This window comes from Plectropomus leopardus, chromosome 6, assembly GCF_026936395.1.
Source record: "Plectropomus leopardus strain MGB_pleo_1.0 chromosome 6, ASM2693639v1, whole genome shotgun sequence".
Classification (NCBI taxonomy): Eukaryota; Metazoa; Chordata; class Actinopteri; order Perciformes; family Serranidae; genus Plectropomus; species Plectropomus leopardus.
Genome location: NC_142181.1, coordinates 7,994,584 through 8,016,199, shown reverse-complemented (window position 1 = coordinate 8,016,199; position 21,616 = coordinate 7,994,584). Strand labels below are relative to the sequence as shown.

The 21,616-nt window shown below is 40.0% G+C and overlaps 1 protein-coding gene across 2 annotated transcripts in view; it reads left to right on the top strand.

Annotated features, from left to right (window-relative positions):
* lsamp (limbic system associated membrane protein) overlaps positions 1–21,616 on the top strand; it is a 496,316-nt gene that overhangs the window by 407,466 nt on the left and 67,234 nt on the right. For both annotated transcript variants that reach the window (XM_042486243.2, XM_042486242.2), the window contains 2 exons: positions 16,137–16,281; positions 18,356–18,443. In XM_042486243.2, coding sequence (XP_042342177.2) covers positions 16,137–16,281; positions 18,356–18,443 — 233 coding nt within the window. The remainder of the gene's footprint in view (positions 1–16,136; positions 16,282–18,355; positions 18,444–21,616) is intronic.

Sequence of the window (21,616 nt, the reverse complement as noted above, 5' to 3'; positions counted from 1 at the left end):
AGCAATTAAAAGGGAATCTGCGAGATTGTCTGTGTTTATACCATCTCAGAGAAGGTTGCCGGGCTGTTATGATAATAACGCATTGCTGGATCATTACCCAGAATCTTCGTTTTACTCGTGCCTATCTCTCAGTGTGCAGACGAGCGGTGGCACACGTGCTGCCCCACATGACAGGGCTCGAGAGCACGAGGCCTTTTCTTCTCGACCGCAGTTACTGTGCAAGTTATAAATCCTTGCTGTCTTTTCTTTTGTCTCTCTCCTTTTCTCTCCTTCGCACTCGCTCCCTGCCCTCCTTTTTCGAAGAAAGTGTAACTGCCAAGTTTTGACAAAAGGCTTCAATTGTGGGCACTCAGGGAAAAAATATTATTTATTAATTACGACTTTTTGAAAGCAATGTATTGACATACTGTTACTTTACATGACTGCAAATTAGCAGGACTTCATTATAGTGCCCAAACACTAATTATAAATTACAAATCATCCAATGACCTACGCACATTCCTTGCTGTTGCTGCATAAAATGGCACACTAAGCGTGACCATTAGACGTTATCTTAAATTACTCAATCAATTTCAGTTGTTTTTCCCAGTACATGAGTTCATTGGTTTTATCCATCTTTTAGTAATTTATACAAATTCTCCCTCCCTCACTGCTGTCAATGTTGACTCAGTAGGGGGCCCATGAATGAATACAATAAATTACTATCTTATCTTTGTATGTGGGGCCCTTGTGGGTAGTAAATGGGCTGAAAAAATGGCCCCTATCTGATTATCCACAGGTTACATAATAGCCCTGTGCCAGTTGCCCAAATGGGTTGGTTAACGTGACTGGGCCTAAGATTAGATGCTCATTTTTGCCACATACACACTTGTTACCCAGGTAGCCCTAGCATAACCCATGTGGGACTCCACCTCTCCACCAATTTGGGCAATTGGCATTGAGCTGTTATGTAACTTGTGGACTATCCCTTATAGAGGCCATTTTTCAGCCAATGCTCTACCCACAAAAACAAGCCTCTCATGTTTGTTTAACTCTTAGGCCTCTGCCCTGCCAAAGTTTGTATGGGGTGCCCAGGTGGGCAGTAAATGGGCTGAAAAATGGGCCTTACGTGGGATTATTCACAGGTTTCATAATAGCCCCATGCCAGTTGCCCAAATGGGTGAGTTTGCTCAAGATAAGATGCCCATTTTAGATCCATACCTACTTGGTTCCCAGGTAGCCTTATAAAAACTCATGTGGGGCCCACTTTGGTAAAGCTACCCATGTGGGCAATTGGCATGGGACCATTATGTAACCTGTGGGGGGCCATTTTTTCAGCCCATTTATCACCCACATGGGCCCCACATACAAAAATAAAATAGTATTTTATTGTATTCATTCATGCCCCCCCTACTGAGTCAAAATTGTGCTGTTGAAATATCATTATTTTGCAGCAAAGAGTTTTACAGTAAAACCTTATAATTATTAGGACTATGCCTTGGTGCATTAATAAGTTAATGAAGTAATACATACATTTGCACTTTATTATCACCATGGGTTATGATCGGGATGGGTCCAAAGTCTGTAATTTCTACTGTAACAGCCTTCATGTGATGAAATAATATGTTAGGGCACTGTGGATACTGAGATCAACATCTACATGTCAATGTCCATTCGGGTCATAGTTTTCTTGTCCTTTGATAAGCAGACAGACGCCAACTCAGCATAACGTGGGTAATTAAAGATCATCTCAGTAAATCTCGCTTGGAACTGACACAGTCAAAACCCTTTGCACTTAAGCCTCCTGCGGCATGCAGTGGTTGTTAACATTAGTTAGCCTTGTGCAGGCTCAGGGGACCACTTGAAGTGATGAGCTATCCTTGGTGCTGTAAAAGACCTTTGCAGCAGCAATGGGATTCATGCTGAGTTCATGGAGTAAAATCTGAAATTGTTTTGTTAAAGAACCATTATGATTACTATACCCCATGGAATGTGGAGAAAAAAAACCAAACTACTATAGAATCGATTAGAATTGTTCTTACTATTGTTAATATGGCTACACCACAACAGGAGGTCGGTCCTCTCTTCTTCCTCCTTTGTGTGAAGGATGCACCCAAATAAACAAAGTGAATATGTGGCTGCGCTTTGTGTGTGAATACTGGAGTTGTTACAGCTTATGTGTGCGCTGACAAATCTCTCTTTAGAATGCAGAGCAAACATTGACATCATAGCTCCATGGCTGTTCCCTGTGGCTCGGACAGTGTGTTCGCTAGACAGCACTTGAATGCAAACCAGCAGCCAGGTGGCCATTGAGGTTTAGCATTAAATAGATAAACCTTTTATATTCATATTGTAGGACACATAAATAAACTAAATCTATAACATATTCAAAATAATATAATTGAAGGCACGTATAGCTAATTTTATCTTCTACTTGTTATGTGTTACAGGGTCTTAATTGTATCTATCTATCTAAATTTAGTCGAGAATGTCAAAATATATAGAGAAATACTTAAAGGGATAGTTTTGATTTTTTTAGGGCAGGTTGTATGTGGTACTTAACTATAGTCAGTTGAACTGGAAAAAGGGTCAGTTTAAGTGGACATTATATAGAGATATCACCCAGTTTACTTTGCTGTCAGACTGCCCCTTTCTTTTGGCACTGCATTTTTTCAACCAACTTTCATATTCGTACACATAGGCAAAACTGTATCAAAAACTGTATTACACCACAGATCAATTGTTTCAGTTGGACCTTTAGTGGTGTATGGAAGTAAAATAAAAATAACAGAATATGACGACTAAAAAATCCCATTTATTGTAGAGATAGAACATACCATTTTGACCCAGAATAAGTGGAACTTTTGCAAAGGGAGACTGAACAGGCTAAAAGCATGAGATGCATAGGAATACTAAAGTGTGAGAAAATGTAGTGCTGAAGGAAAGAGGTGTCTAACAGTGAGGTGAAGTGGGGAAAATATTTTCAGCAAAGCACTTACCCCTTTTTCACCAACATGGAACCAGTTCCATTCTGGTTCATGCACCTGATTTTTAACTATTTACAGCATTTCGCTCAAAACTAAACTGGTTCAGAACCCGAAAAGTTGGTTCTAAACTAGGACTAAAAAATTGCAGGTTTTTCATGGTCTGAAATGTGAACCATGACAACATCAGTGGGCAGGTCATACTCTACAGGTGGGAAAGAGAGGATGGTGAAGGCAACAATTGAGAAGTCAAGTGAGAAACTGTCTAAACTATGCAATTGCCTCATTATTAGTTGGTTCACGCTGTTTGTTTGTTTTTTTTGAGTGAAAACAAATATCTGCGATAACAGAACAAAAGTTTGCCTGTAATCCATGATTTTGCTCCTACTTGTTTACTTCTGTTATGCATCATGCAACACCAAATGTTGATCACACATCCTTGATTACAGTGGTTGCAAAATTGGTGGAAACGCAGTCTGGTTCTCTAGATGGCAGTGAGGTTCTAAGTATTCCTAACAGGTCCAGTTCAAGATCCAGGACTGTTTTGGTGGAAAAGGGGTATTAGACTAACTAACTTAGCTTCCATGGTGGTTCTCCTGCTTTCTTCCCCATACTGGGAGCTTATCAACTGCCATCTACTGTAGGTAATACACTGATTATAGATAAGTGCCTCATACAACCTTCCCTCACAAAAATCCAAACTATCCCTTTAAGATTCAAAGCCAAGTTTTCAGTGGCCTTAAAGTAAAATAAACCATAAAGGTGGCCCAATAATATGCTGTAAATACGCAGGTTTCCTTTACTTAGTGGTCATGGCCTAACACAATCAAAAGTGGAATATTTAATAATTCATCACTTTTTTTTAAGCATTTTAAGCTCAGACTTGTGTTAGACAAAGTCCCCACCAAGACTGAAATGCATTAGACTCAAAGTGTATGCATTTAAAGGCACCTTCCCATATTGCCTGTAAGATTTCACATGAAGATTCAAGCAATAGCTGTTGACCTTTCAGCATGTCCCGCTGAATCGGCATTTGAATTTGTTATTCTATCCCTGGCAACAAACCACCAAAGACCTTTCTGGCCTTCTCATTTGACATGACACCTGTCAATCAAGCAGTTGATATGCCGACCCCTGAGCCGCTGCTGGCTAACCTTTAAAGTCCACCCTCTGTAGATGCAGCATCAAATGGCATCCCTCACAACCCCACCTAATAAGGCTGTGCTTTCAAAAATTGGTCCACTAGGGAGAAATGCTGATTAGTGTGGCAAGAGCGTATGAAAGCCAATTCTCACTTAGGAAATGATGACGAAATAACTGGTGCCTCGAGCTCTGATTCGCCCCATAATTATTTAAGACACACATCTTCAGTTCAAAGTGTTACCTTTGAGATAAAAAGGACTATGAGTGAGAAAAGGTAGCAAAGCTCCTGGATTATATTTGTGTGATTTCCTGGGCTTTGCTAAAGCTCTACTAGATGCGTGTGGAATCTGTGTTGTTAAGATGTAGTGCAGGTCTCGGTAGTTCCGCTTTGTACATTATCAGCAGCTTTCCCAAAACACATAGTGTGCCGGGCCAACAAATTCAAATAAGCCTATTTCATTTCAGACAGAATTTATGATGCTGCTTTTTTGCAGCCTAAATAGAGGCAGCCAGGTCTGGAGTATTTTAGCACTTACAAGACTATCTTTTTTTTTTCCTTGCCTCTGTTCTCCTTCAGTGGCACTGCATCATCAACTGATTCACCTCTTTCTGCCCGTAATGCACCAAAGCAGAACACAGTGATGGATTGAGGTAAATGTGCAGAGCGTAAGAAATGAGGTGGTAGTTCTTCGGTGTCACACTTGGAGACAAGGCCTTGTGCGACATCCTGTAATAATAAGAGCAGGTTGTGTGCGTCAAGAGGGGAATGCAGCGTAAAGGTCGACACTCTGCATCCAGTAATTGTGGAGTAATGAATATAATATGCAGCTGTAAGAGGCATGCAGCTTACATTAGCAATAATATGTCTCCCCACTATCCTTACGCACTTGTGGCACAAGATTCAAAGGGCATAAAAACAGATGCAGGGATATACATATGCTATGCTGACATGTTCTCATCCCAAGTTGTCACGCATTGCCCCTTTGAAGTGGACTCCTCTGTCTACTTATTACATTTGAGGTATCCTTCTGCTTCAGTTTTGTTCAGGCAATGAAAGCACATTGCAACCAATGCAGGGACGTCAACAACCTCACATGCTGGCACCGATGGTTAGGTTTAGGCAACAAGGGCACATGGTAAGATGTGGACAAAAACCAATCACATTCATATGGGAAGCAAACACCGGACTTGAACATGAAAGTTTGGAGTTTGTTCAGTCCATCCACCGCCTCTCCTGTCCACCCTATAGAGACCTTTGTGCTCCTTATATTATGTTAAACTTTCAACTTGATGCCTTCCGGCGGCGCATCTTGCTGACGCAACAAGATCCATCCAGTCTGCGAAAGGTGGCTTTTGTCATCAGGATCTTAGGCCAAAAGCACTGCAGAAGTGTTGGTATTTGACAACTTCGGAATGAGAACTGACTAGCAATGCAACACAAGCATCTCGTCAGGTGCCCTTTCAGCAGAAATTTAAGATTCACAAAGGTACAGTAGTATTTTGTTTTATCGTTGCTGTTATTTTTTCCGCCCACTACATGCATTGACTGAGGATTGTGCTGTGCAGTCAGATCACAACAGTATGAGGAAACAATAACAGGCAGGGTAACAGGACAATAAGCAATGAATGGAGAGGGGACAGGTAAAGAATGGGAAGATAGATGGAGCAGAGCAAGAATAGGGAAGACAGTGAGAGAAGGGCAAAGACAGGAAGACAAGAGAAGGTACAAAACAGTAGGAAGACAAAAAAGGGCAGATATGACAGAGGGAGGAAGCACCGTACATCTCCTGAGATTTAATAGCAGCATCCTGCCCTTGCCATAGATCGTCCTGCCTACGTCTCAATGAGGCACCATCTGTCACAAGCTCGTTACATCCAGCCACTTCTCCCTCACACTCCAACCCCTGCTTAAAAACAGCACAGAGGAGGAAAAGAAGAAACGATGGAGGGGTTGTCACATTGACTTTCAAATGAGAACGGATGGGTCAAAGTGAAGCCAGACTGACAGGGGGAAGTGTCAGGGCTCCTGGACTACTGACATGTAAAATATGAACTCTGATCAGCAGTTAGATGTCGGTTTTCCACCGCTATTACACAAATTTGCCCCCCGCGACAGTTGCCTTGGAGATTTAAAATCTTGCACTTTGCAGCAGACCCTAAGCACAACATCTAATTGGAACGGCTTTAGAAACTTTCCAAAAAAAACCCACGACACACACACAAATTTAACTGCCCTGGCACTTGCAAAGCCTCGGAGGTGAAATCACACCTGTGCCAAGCAAATTTGAATCAAGCAATCCTGCACATTCCTGAGTTGTTTGTAACCATTTTTGATTAATAAATTCCCCCCCTGCTAGGTCTGCTGGCCAAGTCTCAAAACAATCATTCCTGCCCTGATTAATGACTTGCTCTAAGCACTGATGCATGCCAACCAAGATGGAGGGGCTTCATGATGGAAGAATTATATGAGGATTTGTGGCTGTCTGGGGGCTTTGAAGCAGAGAGGATAAATCAGCTGAGCAACATAGGTTACTCCTGGTCTATTCTGATGCTATTATGTCTATAGGGTTTTCCCTGTAGAGATTGGATCCACGATTTCGCTCAGTGGAGGGAAGGATGAGTGCACTAACTAAAGTGATTGCAATGGCCGATGGAAGGTCTTGAGAACGTTAGTGTTAAAACAGCTTTGTTGTCTGTTTGTCTTTGTATATGGATCTTAGACATAGACAAACAGACACTCTCAAAGATAGGTCCCTTTCTTGTTCAATCCTGGCCCCTCTGTGGTGTGTGCAGGGCCCACGCATGGGCTCTTCCTGTTGATAACAGCTTTGTTTGAAATCACTATTAATGAAAGGAGACATTTCATCACCCTCAACATATCACCCTTATCATGCCTCTCTTTAAATGCTTCATTAAATCTGCACAGGGAATTTCACAAACACCCTTTAAACACTTTACAGTGCACCTGCCTTCCAGAATTGCAATAATTAATGTGAACTGTTTTACTCTGGTGTCAACACCAATTTAACAAAAGCCTAACAAAGCTGTTACCTGCTGATTGTCAATTACCACATCATGCCTTGAGATGTAAGCATGACACATGCATGCATAGGTGTAACACATTCAGCCTGAAAGTTTACTGGTTGTTTCCAGGATTCCACATCATTTAAAAGCTTATTTAAGTACATCATGTTTACATGTTTATTGGCAGGAGGAAAAATTTAGATTTAGTTTTTTATGCCTCCATGCCAGCAATAGCTGTGACTTGAAGAATTATGGTCCCACGCTGTCCGTCAGTCATTCCATTCTTGTGAACGCAATATCTCAAGAATGCCTTGAGGGAATTTCTTCAAATTTGGCACAAACGTCCACTTGGACTTATGGATGAGCTGTTTAGAAGTGGATTTGGTCAAGGTGAAGGTTAATGTGACCTTGCAAAACATGTTTTTTTCTTCTTCTTCAAATATTCATGTTCTAATTATAACACTTTCCACAAATGTCTAATTTTCTAAGGATATATTGATGAGGTGCTAACATTTTACATCCAAAAGGTCAGAGGTCAGCTTCACTGTGACATCAGACACTGAATCTTTGACACTAATCTTGGGTACCCACCTTTTAAGTGTGTTGATTTTGTAGCCCTTCTGTGCTGCCGGGTTGAAGATGTGTGTGAAGCATCCACATTTTACAATTCCTAGCATCTTAGCAATACCAGACATGTTTGAAGCATTGTCACTTGTCATGGCTACATATTAGTCTGAACGGACTTAGATGTAAACTGTAATTGCAACTTGACTGGTTTACAGAGGCATACGACCACCAGGTGGTAATTCTAGACTGTGTTTGTATGTTTAAAGGGTAGAAAGTGAGTTCTATAGCAGGAAAGCATTTCACCAGGTTTTTCAATAAATGCTTTGTTCTGCTAAGCCTGGTCCTCGGGGATAAAGTTAGACCTTACCGGAAATACATTTAACCTGCTGTGTGGAGAATATCTGGGGCAAGAAACTGCTTTGAGGGCTATAAAGGAGTGACCTGACTTTGATTTGGTATGCAGCTTTAGCTTTGTTAGCTCACATTTCCTCTCTCTCTTTTCTCTGTGTCGCTTTCTTCTGTGGTGCCTCTTTTCTTTTTCTGGCTGTCTTGTTTGTTGGTCTGATTGGCAATCTCTCCACCCCCCCCTCTGCCTTTGTGCCCCCTGCCATAAACATATAGACGACAAAGACAAAGAACTTACTGGCAAGCCTCAGCGTCTTTTGCCCACCAGGTTTGAAGGAGGCACATTTTGATCAAACAGCGTGGGGTGCCAGTCTCGCCTTTAATCTTTATCGATTGCTGAAACAAGTTGTTTGACTTGAAAAGATTCTTTCTGTGTGGCAGGTATACAGAAATCTGCAGCCATACATGCATGCCCACAGATGCGGTGAGGAGAGGGGAATGAGATGGCAGAAGGTTGAAAGGGTGGAGGGCAGAACAAGACAGGAGCACTACAAGGAGGAAATGTATAAAAAAAAGGTGTTTTGTTAAGGGGTGAGTGTCAGAGAGGCAAAAAAGGAGAGAAAAGACAAGGTGAGATGAGGAGAATCGGGTATTGATGGCGATAGCGGGTGGTGGGGCTGTTCTGTCAGTCTTGGCACATCGTTCCTCTCATTACAGTTTCACTCCCTGGCTTCAGCCTGCTCTTTGGTCCTCCCCCACGGCTAGCCCCGGAGCAGGGATCCATCCAGCCCAGCCCTCCTGTCAACACAAGCCCAGCTCAGCAGCTCTGGCCCAGGCATCTGTCAGCCCACACAGTCCCCTGTCAGCCATAGCCTATTGCCCAGTCCATATTGGCACAGCACAGCGGGGCAGAAAAAGGAGTATAATATAGCACAGCAGAGCATCCATCAGCAAAGCTCATGGTAACACAGCGCAGGACAGCAACCTAGGTATCCATCACAAGCAGACCACGTGTAAACCAAGCCCCTGGTCTCTGAAGGGACTGACAAACAACAACGCCACTTTGTTAAAAACCAGTAAAAAAAAAGTGCATTTAACAAGGCTTTTTGTTTACAAGCATCAGCAAATATTTGCTAGCATTTACAAGCTTTTTTTCATGTTAGCGGAGACTATGTATCCTGCGGGAGATTATGGGTTTGGAGAGGATTGCGAACATGGAGATGCTGTTGTGATTAAAAAGGGCTGATTTTTTTTTAGCCAAATATTCAAATAAATAAAATCACGCTGGCTAAATAACACAGCTGAGATACTGCATCATTGTGAGGACTGAAGCCAGTTAATGGGATGGATTTTCATTACAAATCGTTCAACCGTGCCCCGCTTTCCCCAATCAAATCTAGTTCTCCCAAAGCGACTTGTTGAATGCACCTCGGATCAGACCAGCTGGGGACAGCTGAGCTTGTATTCCTCATTCTGGTCCCGTAGACCAAGAACCCGGTCCTGCCTAGACATACCTTGACAGCTTCTCTGCTAGAGGGAAGCGAGAGCTATAGACAGACAACGGCTCTGACAAGTGATTGGAAGTTCCCTGCTTCCAGGGCAGTCTCTCATTAGTGAGAACAGGAAATGGATACTTCTGAGCATGCTCTACTCTCTGCACCGAGGGTTGTCGGTGACCTCTAGAGGTTTGAGCAGTTTGAGGAAAGACAGACAAAGCTGAGAGCAAGAGGCAGTGGAGAAACCCAATCTGTAGCGCAGATCAATGAATAGTACCTTTGATTTCTATGTCATGCTGTCCAATTCTACCCAAGTGTGTTGAGGGAGAGAAAAGAGGGGAGAGGAAACTTGCAGAGAGGCACAGGGGTAACCAGGAGGAGAGGGAGACGGGGGTGAAAAAATGAAGAGAGGAAGTGGAGGACTGGTGTGGCAGAGGTGTGAAGACACAACATGGAAAGATGTGAGGCAAGGGAAGATGAGAGCATTTGGAGTCGCGAATTGTTGCTCTGATTGAAATCTGAGTGTGGTGGCATTGACGCCACCATGTGTTGTGCATTTATTTATCTATTTCTCTGACCCATATGGAGCAGCATATGGTGACCGCTAACTGAAAGGAGGTAATACAATTAGGAACATTTGGATAATTAATAGTCCCAGTCACCTGCATTTATCCAAGAGCTTGCATGATTCTTTGGAGAAGCCACTCTCACAGTATGAGTGCAATTCACAATTACTGCTTCTTGTCCCACTTACACAGAGGATATAATTGGGTGCATCCTGCTACACTGTGAATGTTTTCTCTTTCATTTCACAATATTTGCTCCTTCCTTTATGACCTGAAAAGTGATATTTGCCCAGAGATCTTGACAGCTGCCACAGGACTAGAAACCTCTTTTGATACTACCATCAAAGCACCTCTGGCAAGAGGAAAAAACGTAGGAGAGCCCTTGCAGGATTGTATTTCAGTCTTATTTTGATGTGGCTCAGACATTTGTTAAAAAGCACAAGTCAATTAAAATACCTATGGGCATTATTTTATTATTCTGAATAATTATGGGCACAGTGGAATGGCTTGGCTCTGTCTGTCATTTGGTTTGTCCAAAATCCTGGTTGAGAGTAAAAACATCTCTGCAACTACTGGACTGATTGTTATGAAATTTGGCACCAACATTTATTGTCCCCATATGCTGATCTCTTGACTTTTTATCCAGCACCAATTGCAGGTCGAAGTTGGTTGAATTGTTTTCACATCTATTAGATAGTTTGTTGCCATTTGGTGCACACTTTCATGGTGCTAAGAGGATTTATCCTAATGACTATATGATCCCTTTAGGCTGTGTTCACGCGATGAGCAACAACACAGCGGTGAGACCAGCTACTTTATTGCTGTGTAGCCTTTGAAGTGTTCCTCAAGCACTCCATAACTTAGTAGTAGTCATAGGCTTGTGAGTGATTGCTATTTGCCGCAAAGCTCCTCAACTGAATGATATCTAAAGTTTGTATTTGAATAAACTCAGAGCCCCATTTTAATATTAAATTTCACAGCCCAATGTGCACCGCAATGCACATAAAGCCAGCATAGCATCAGCTAGCTAAACTGAATACAACAGTAGCCTACAACATCAAGAAACAAAAAAAATATTGGTTGACACTTCATTATGTCATTGGAACACTGAAAAAAGTTGAGGCAAGTCCAACGTCAAGCCTTTCCACAGTGACGAGTGATGGGCTTCAGCTTATAACTTCATCTCCACAGCTTCCATTGAAAATGGCTTGTTGCCTGTTGCTGTGTCTTTTGTAGTGTGAACACAGGATCTCTCTTCCTTTAGTGCCAACCTGAGGTTAACAGTTGTGGTTTAAGTGAAACACCTTGAAACTGTTGTAAAGATTGTCATGAAATTTGCTACCCAAGTTCACATCTCCTAACAGTTTTGCTGATCCTCAAATTTTCCATCAAGTGCCATCATTAGGGTCAAATTTTGATTGTCCAATACTCCGGCTTATTCACTTCAGTAGTGTTGCTCGCCTAGCACACATGCCAAAAAACGTTAGTACCTTTGTGGTTTACTTCTGTTTACTTTAAAATATTACAAATTTAAAACCAATATGGATAAACATTTATGAAATACGGATGGAGGTCTTGCTTAGAATGGAGCCCAGCAAAAAATGACAAATTGGCAACAACATGGCAGTATAAAAGGCATTCATATGATGTACTTAAAATCTCTGATGACATCAAAAGGGCTTGAATGAATAATTATTTCACCTCAATGAAACCGACAGCAGACTCCTTTTGTCCAGAGCAAATGTTCAGAAGTTTCACTGAGAGGCAAGATTTCTGACAAAATATAAAAGGCACATTTTCCCCCTAATGCTTCATAATGATACTGTATGTATGTAAAATGTCATACACCTTTGTGTGCACGGTTACATTTTATATTATAGTTATAATTATTGCACCATTGAATATTCTTACAGGAGAGAAAGCATATTAAATCAAAGTACACATTCTGTGTATTCAATCACCAGCTCTCAAAGTACACAATGATGAGCTGTGAAAATTTTCATTTTCATGTTTTTATATGATCTTCACAGCTGTTTCTATCAACTTTGTTGTCACATTTTTTTTTAGAATGTTTGATTTATTTTGTACTTTCTTGTGCAGACTTTTGTTACAATGGCTGCTTCGTTCAATTACCTACTTTTCCACACAAGTTTAATCTTATCTCAAATCCACTTGAGCAGTTTAAAGTCTGTAACATTTACATATTAATTGCATGATGAATCTCATTACTGTTCACTGAGAAACAATTCGGCGGTCTCTGAATTGTGTTTCCAGCGATCACAAAGCATCAGTCAGGCTGCATTTCGCCCTCGACAAAGCAGAAAGCAACAGCTTGCCACATCAGTCTCTCTTTGGACAGAAGTCTCTGTTCACTGTGTAAATAGTAAATAGTAATAAAAGCGTCAGTGAGTGTGTGGTGGCATTTTCAACCACCCTTTTTTATGTATGTTTTAGTCAAACACAAGGACATTGTCCCCTTTTCTCCATTGTGTGATAGTGTAGTTTTATTTTTATGAAAAATTCCAAAAGGCAGTCTTCTTTATCAATCGAAATATGTACTCTAATAATTATAAAGGAGGAATATGTCTCAGTAACAGACAAGGTGACTAGAATCACAAGATTATTATGGCAAATCTGTAGATTATACACGTCATTCTTTAAACTATTACATTTGGAGATGTGTTGTTTGTCAAACATGTTTGTTCCAAGTCTGTTGTTTCATCCTAAACTCTCTGAAATGTCTGTGGGCCAGACAGCTGTCTCACACAGTTCTTACAAAATCACGACTCAGCTTTAGTAACAGCATGCTGTTTGGTGTAATCTAAGTTTTTGAAAGAGACAACTGAAGGAAACTGGTGTCACGATTCTGTTCACGTCTCCTCATTCTGTCTTTCGCTTTCCTGCTTTTGTTTTTTCACCTCCTCCCGTTTACTTCACGGTGGGAGACGAGTGGTAATAAGGGAAGAGAGGAAGCAAGCTCAGTGAAAACAAACAAGATGCAGCCATTCAGTCAGCCAGGGCAGTTTATTGCTTCACTGCAAACACTTAAAATCTGCTCAGCTTGTCACTGTGTGTCTATGTGTTTTACTAATTTAGAGCACTGACGCTTAGAAAACGGAGGAGCTGTTGAACGGTCAATCTTAGCAGTAAAACCTTTACACTCATTTTGGATATATCAACTGTAAACACTTATAATCATGAAGGATCTGACAGCATTATCACTATAAGTGTATTATATTGCTCTTATAATAAAGTAACTATCAGTTTTAAGGGAAAATTCTGAACACAAGAAAAGTGCATTTGCAGTTCTACACATTAGATTTCATATAATGAAACAGTAACCAAATGAACAGGTGTTGAACAAAGACGGGCATGTCACATCTCAGTTGCGGAAGTGCTGTTAACCTCTTTCTCCCACACTTTATGACACTGTCACATACTGTGCTGTAATTTTTGCATCTGCTTGATGCAACGCTACACTAGTTAAAGTATAGTATATCACAGTTCTGTGCAGTAAGGTATTTTTAGAGAAATTATGCTACCTGTATCTTCGGAAGCACAAAGATTTTGACTATTTGAAGTAAAATTTTGTAGGTTCAGCATGTAAATATGAATGAATTAAGTATCACAGGGGCCCATTGCTCACATGGATGTAATACTAAATGAGAGTAATGGGCAATGGCCCAGGGGCCCAGTAGCCGACACTTACAAATTGTTACTCAAAGTAACAAGAACCAACCATAAAGAGATTGAAACTGACCACAAAGACACACGAAAAGACCACAAAGAAATGCAAATGAACTGCTAAGAGACACAAAATAACTACAAAAATGGGCAAATCAATCACAAAGAGACACAAAACAACCACAAGGAGAGATTAAATTACTTCAAGGAAATTAATGAAATATCCACAAGGAGACACAAGCTGGCTACAAAGTGACACGAAATGACCCAAAAATGTATATAAAGAATAACAAATGTGATTAAAAAGACACAAAGTTACACAAAGTTAGAGAGACAGTTTAACAATTAGGCCTTTCAGTGTTAATGCATTAGTCGCAATGTGATTAAAAAAATGGGCTCTGTGGGTACCCATGAGTCTCCTCTTTACGGAAACGCCAACTTTGAGCCCATGCATTTTTTGCTGTCATTTAATTCCCAATCGAGACAGTCTAATAAGAATTGCTTTGCCCTGTCCGTATGGACTTCAAAACTGTTTTGTAAAGCAAAACCGTTTCATTTAAAACATAAAATGTAAAAAAAAAAATAAATCCAATTACTTGCAATTAACTATTGAAATTCTGTGATTAATCATGAATTTAAAAAAAGAATTGTTTGATAGACCTAATAACAACTACAAAGAGTCACAAAAAACCACAGAGAAACAAAATAACTACAAAGAACATAATTCAACCATGAGGAGACATAAAATGAGTACAATAAGACACCAAATGACTTTATAGAGATACAAAACAACCACAAAAGACACAAAATGACAAAAGATGACCAAAAAAGGCATGAAATTACTATAAAAAGACTCAAACTGAAAAGGCAGTATTATTTCAAAGAAACACAAACCCACAAAAATGCATAATGACTATAAAGAGATGCAAACCACCAAAAAGTCTGAGTCCTGCTCCCTTGTAGGAGAGGTGGAAGGGTCCTTTGCATTTCCGTTCCCAGGGGCCCATTGTCTCATAATCCGCCTATGATCATTCATGGATTTTAGAGGTTAAAGCTCAACACTCACAAAAATTATGTATATTATATGGATTTGAATTATGTGAGTATGGCTCCATTTTAGTGCTGGTAATGTGTCCTCTGAATTCACAGAATCCACGCTCTTACAGTTTTTCAGTCGTTCATAAAGCTCTCCGTGATTTAAGGAAAATGTGTCTTAATTAGTTGCTTTTTACTATATTGTTTATTAATTAGAGCTTTAAGGATGTTTGAAAGAAAACGGAAAGAAACTGTTCACTTCAGAGTGAGGAAAGTAAAGGGTAGATGTCAAAGCGAGTCACTAAATACAGTCAGTTATCTTGGTTCCACACAAAGGGAAGGAACATCAACAAGGATTCAAGCTGCGAGTACAAGCCTTCAACAAATCTGACATCCAGCTCCCACTGGGTAACAGGCTGGGGGTGACTGCACCACCACTTTTGTGCATCACCCAGGGTCACCTGCCAAAGACAGCCTCACTCCACTGCCTCGCTAATCTACTCTCTTGTAGCCCAACATACTCCAAAGCAGTTTGCACAGCCAAGGCTTGGGGAGTCGCCGCAATTTGCATGTGAGGCGCATCCACTGTCAGCTTGCATTACGGCTGATATCCATTCTCATTGATTCCGACGTCTTTTCACATTTACATTTATTCATTAGGCAGACGCTCGGCTCCCATCCCTCCCGTGCGAGATGTCTTAGCTCAAGCTTTAGCTCGAGCCTACTTGGCGTAATGTTCTGACAGCGTGCAACAAGGAGTAAACAAGAGGATGCCAGTGTCCTTTCTCATCCACAGGAATGGGCTCGCAGTGAAAGGAGACGTATTTATTAGAGAGAGGAAGGTAGAATCAAAGAAGGAGGAGATTCGAGCGTAAAGAGAGATTATGAGCAGGGGATGGGAATGAAAGAGAACCAGATGAACTTAAATTTTCTTTAAAAACCTTGTGATAAGTGGAGTGCTGCACATCTGATCAGATTAACTAACTAATACCCTTGCTGGTCAGCAGTATCAAACAAAACACTGCTCAACTGTGTTGCAATATACGCAGCTAGGCCACGTATTTCAAGAAATCGTTGTGCCGTTAAACCTTAAAACACCTTCAAGTTTCACGCCACCTGCACTGGGATCCCATAATTGCTGTTTTTTTGTTTGTTTCCTATCAGCAAAACTCCTTTCTTCCAGTAAGATTATATTTTATGAAATGAAAAATGTTCTTTTCACACCTTAGCATGCCACATCCCCTGATGAGTAACCCAGTCTTTTTTTTTCTATTTCCTCCTTCTCACCTCACTTGTTCTCGTTGTGCCTGCAGGTGTTATGTGGACGACAAAGTGTCCAAGGTGGCTTGGCTCAATCGATCCAACATCATCTTTGCTGGCCAGGACAAGTGGTCCCTGGACCCCAGAGTAGATCTGGTCACTAAAGGACAGCTGGAGTACAGCCTGCGCATACAAAAGGTAATGCTGACCTAGAAACTGGAATAATTTGTTAAATTCATTATGATCTCGCTGTGAATGACAGTCGCATCTGGAGATCAGAGAATACAGAATCTTTTGTTCGCTTGCTTCAAGGATTATATTCAGAAATCATGAACATGACCTTGATAAACTGCATCCTCTGACTTTTTCAGAGCCGGGGCTGTGTTGTTGAAATATTTATTCATTCATTTATCCATTTATTTATGCAGCAGGTTTAATCAGAGGGACTTTTTTTTGACTCTGTTAAGTTTTGAATTACTTTCTATGAACTTTCCGAACCATGAGCATGTGAGAAGACATGATGAGATGACAAGGGTGTTTTCACATAAAAAAACTCTGTACGCTAATATTTAATGTGAAGTTTGACATGTTGGGAAATACACTTGTATGAAGCTGGGGGGGCTGTGACTAGCTTATCTGCAAAGAATAAACAGAAAGTATGGCAACTGTATCAATCATTTCATACAGGTATTGGCAAGAATGTGACAAACAGAAATTTCCAAAAATGTTAAACAATTCCTTTAATTTACGGTAACAAAATTACCTCATGCTACAACCTGCTCTGTGCTCCTGGAATAAATCAGGCATTCTGACAAAGCCAGATCAGATGTAGTTATATGGTTTATAATAATAATAATTATTATTATTATAAAAATTCAGTTATTAGCAAAATAGTAATTTTTCATAGTAAATGTTTTCTTTAAAAAGTTGCAAAATTGCATGCTGGGAGGTTTGCTAATATGCTTATCAGCTTAATGAATTTAACATTCCTTCAACTCAAAATTTAGAGGCAAAATACTTTGTGAGAAAAACTCAAGTTCATGAGTTCTGAAATCTTCTGAAAACAAAAACAAAAAAAAACGAAAGTTGAATTGACTTGAAAATGATAAAACTCACGTAGTCTATATATTTAGGTTGATTTTATTAGAAAGTTAGCTCACCCGTGTGACGTTTTACATTGCAGTTAAAGTTACAAATATTTATTTGGGTAAGTTGGAGAATTCCAGTACAATTTAATTACAATGAAAATGACAAAGCACTTTGGGCCCCATGTTACACCCAGTGCAAAGCAACAAACAGGGCAGCGCTACTGTGATTGCTAGTGTGACACCGAAACAGCTGTCATTTTCACGCGAAGAGCTTTTGTTATGTAAGTAACAAATGTAGTCGTGCCCATCTGTGAGCCCATGGGCATGTAGGTCATAAAATGAGGTGTGTTCTGCCACTTTGTAGGTTTATTGCTATTTTGAGGCAGCAGAGAGCAGTTGCACCATTGACCAATAAATCTGAAGTTAGGAAAGCACATTATTTTCCTTCTATTCAAAGGGCACATTGTTCAGATTATTAGATGTGCCTACATGGGTCCACAACGTGTGTACGCTCTGCTTGTTACACACTCAGGGAAATGCAAATGGTGGGTGAATACTTCACTATTGATGAGGAAAATATTAATTAGATTTTATAAAATGTGAACAAAGAGCAGAGCTGCAGAGCTGCAGAGCATTAACAAAGGAGGAGCCATGTCACTTTATTGTTTATGTCAGCAGCTAAAAGTTAAATCCACTTTCCTCTTTTAAGTATTTCCCTCTATATATGCTACAGTGATATTACTGCTCTGATTGCATTACACTCAGCAAAAAAAAAAAATAATGCTAGCTTCTCCAATTTTTCAGAATCAACTATGTAAACAGCAGTGTGCCAGGTGGAGGTTCAACTGACCTTTGAAGGGACTGGAGGGTGACAGTCTGATTGGTTGGAATTGTGTTGCATCAAAAATGATCAATTTTCTATGATCAATTAGGGTTTAAATATAACCCCTTTGCCCCTCATTCCTTTCTTTTCCAAATAACATGCCTTTTAACCAGCAAACGTTGTTGGCCTAAATGCACTTGAGCTATGCATTTTATACCATGCACTATTGATAATCTAGGGCCTTATATCTGTAAAAAGGTAAAAAAGTAACAAGAATGAAGACATACTGCTGTGCCAGTAATATTGTGAAAAGATATATTCAAAACACTGAAATAACAATATTCTATTTTATTGTGTGTAGGTGGATGTGTATGACGAGGGGTCGTATACCTGCTCCATACAGACAAAGCAGCAGCCCAAGACCTCACAGGTCTACCTCATTGTACAAGGTAAGCAGCGTCTTTACATAAACATTAGCAGTGAAGGTAAACATAGCCTGCAACATGCCTCCTATGCATGCCAGCTGGAGAGATATAAACTTTGAAGTTGGGTCAATAAAACATATTATATGCTAAACAGAAGCTACCACACATCTTAAATTATATTTCAAATGTCTCAAGAGTCAAAGGCATCATTGTCCAACAGCACACAGGCAGCATACATCAGCGTCACCGCCGCTCTATTATTAAATGTTGAAATGTGTCCCTCTAAGGTGTCTGCAAGGAAAATATATGCATATGTATTGTCAGGAAAAAAATAAAAAGCTATATGTCACACGCGCCCGCCTACAGCAACCGAATTTCTTGTCCCAGTTCAAATAAATCTTTAGAGCACTTGAAAAGCCTTCAGCAGTAGTTTTCCATTTCAAAGAATGGGGAAGTTATTTCTCCTGAATGGAGACAGCGGAAAAGTTGAGAGTGTGAGAGAGAAGGTGCTGCAGGATTTGATTCAAGGCCTAGAGGATGGATTTTTTTTTTTTCCAAAACTTTTTTTTTTTGGCAAATGCTTTCCGAAAGTTATCTTTTGGGTTGTAAGGTTGTAGCTCCTGTTGAGAAGAAGGCTATGCTATAAAATCATCAAATACACCTGAGAGGGCTTACAAAAAAGTACACAGCCATGCTCAGTTTTTAGCTATTTTGGTTTTCCTGAATCGTGTTCCTTGTGAAATGTAATCTCTGACAGTCATCCAGGACAGCTAATTCCACAACTTTTCTTTGATGAAGCATTTTAAGAATTGAGTTCTTATCTCAGCACTAACTAGCTCAGCATAATTATGTGGATGACACACATTTAAATAAAGGTATTACCAAGCAGCTGTGGTGCACTGAACAAATCAATGATTTGATGTTCCAAAATTCCCTCAAGTTTATAGATGAAAGCAAAGATAAAAGAGAAATAATTGTTTTTGTGCCAAAGGAGAATGATTAAAACTCAGTGCTAAGCTTGAATCTGTAAAGAGAATTCTTCATCGAAATTCAAAACATTTGTTTTTTTACTGATGTTTTCTTAAATTAAATGAGTTTTATTCCTCTGTTTAGCATGTTTTCTTATTATCTTCTATTTTATTGTGGTCTTTTTATATTTAAAGCTATATATGTGTGTATAAATGCCTCACATTAGTTGAGTGCTAGGCTGAATGAAATTGTGGATATTTTCGTACCACACATGTGCCTGTAAGGTAATATTTACCTGGACCCAGCAGCTTCTTTGCTTTGCTTAGTTTGGCTTACTTGAGCACAACCACAACTTGATATTTTCACACTTAACTTTTTGTATGGACTAACCAAATGCCAAATTTTGTTAATTAGCAAGCATTAAATTTGCCAGTGGGCAGCTTTTGTTACCTTCGAACCAAACTAGGCTGGTTCCAGTCTTTATGCCAAGCTAAGTTATCTGGCTGCTTCATATTTATGAGTGAACTGTAGAGACAGAGCGCAACACACCACACTCTCAAAACCACGCCCACTCCCAGGGGGAAAACTATTGGCTCCGGTGCTACGGTATGTAACTGAGGGCACTAACAAAGTGCCTGTAGTTGGCAAAAAAGAAAAAAGAAAGATATCAGCAGGTCAAAGGATTGTTATGTCCACAAACTGAATATTGTCGGTGTCTTCTTACTTTGCTTATCAGTGAGAAATGATCCAACTAAATGGTCAGGAATGTCAAACTCTGTTACTTGCAACTATTTAATCGAATCACCAGGTAAAATTATCATTTAGGCTTACAAAGATTTAAACCAGGCACTAGCATAGCTTCGTCCTCTACAGTTTGCCTACCCACATTAGCAAAATGCTTGCTACATGTTAACATAGTAATAGCCTGAGTGTCCAGATCCCAAAGTTTCCTATATCTTCCCTCTGATGCCTCAAATCTTTTTGCTTAGTTCACTTTTTCTGTTAGGCAGTTGGTGAAAATATAGTTTGGATTCTTTATCATGTTTGTAGTGAATCCTAACACAAATCAGCTAATAGGTACTTTTGTGTTGATTTCAAGTAGACATTAATGACAAAAAGTTATCGTAATGCAATCATGCAATCCAAAATCAATGGAGAGCCGTGAATTGCAAGACTTAAATGTGCTCTGTCTCTATACAGTTCCCCTAGAATGACAGCCATTGTTGTAGGCTAACTCGGGGGCTAACTTCGCCCTGGTTCCTTGATTATTTTGTCAAAAAGCTGATATGATTTCTCCATTAGATTTGGAGTATGCTAGAAAATAAGCTCTTTGGTAAACAAACATTTATGATATACAAGTCCTATTTGAGACTTCTAACCAAAAACCCATTCTACAGACCCACTGACTTTGACACAAGGGAACTGAATGTGCTGAAATGCTACTTCATATCTGGGTTTTAGGACTCATTAGTGGGCGTTTATGTGTAGGCTGTAACATATTAATACTGGAACTTTTTTGGCTCACAATACCTGTTAACCTGGCATATCTCATTTCCCTATCCCCACTCTTTTCCTGCCTTTACGTTCTCTAATGAAGAGAATAATTGTCAACAAGTAATCTTGGAAAAAGCAACTTCATAACCCATTTTCAGATCATCTCACTTCTGTGTGTTACTGCGACTGCAGGCTTTATGTTGTTTGTTTTTGTCAGTAGACTATGCTTTTTAGTTCTTTTAACCTCTGAAATGTTTTTGAATTGCTACTAAGCTCTTGGGACCATGAAAGAATAAGAGCAATAAAAGCATTGAGCTGTGCATCAAGGCCAAAAAAAAGAGAGAGTTCATTATCAATCAAAATGCTATCGCCAAGTCTCCGTAGTCATGTTTTCCAAAGTCACAGATAGTTGACAGAAATTTGCTCTTAACCTGTCAAAGCAGGCAGCCTGACAGACACCAGTGATACCTAAGTGCTCAGAAGTGGCTTCTCCTATAGTTTGTTTGTTTGCATGTGTGTGGGAGTGTATGTCTTTATATGCTTTGCTTTGGGCTATGAAGGCTTCAACTGTCACCTGTCCATTATCTCTGAGAAAAGACATTGAAGCAAGACATGGAGCACTGTGTATGTACAGTGACAAACCTAATGTTGCAGCTCAGCCATAGTTTATTGCTTCATCAATCACAGTTTGCTTTTGTTTTAACTGCCTTTTCCATTTTAAACCGACTGACTGT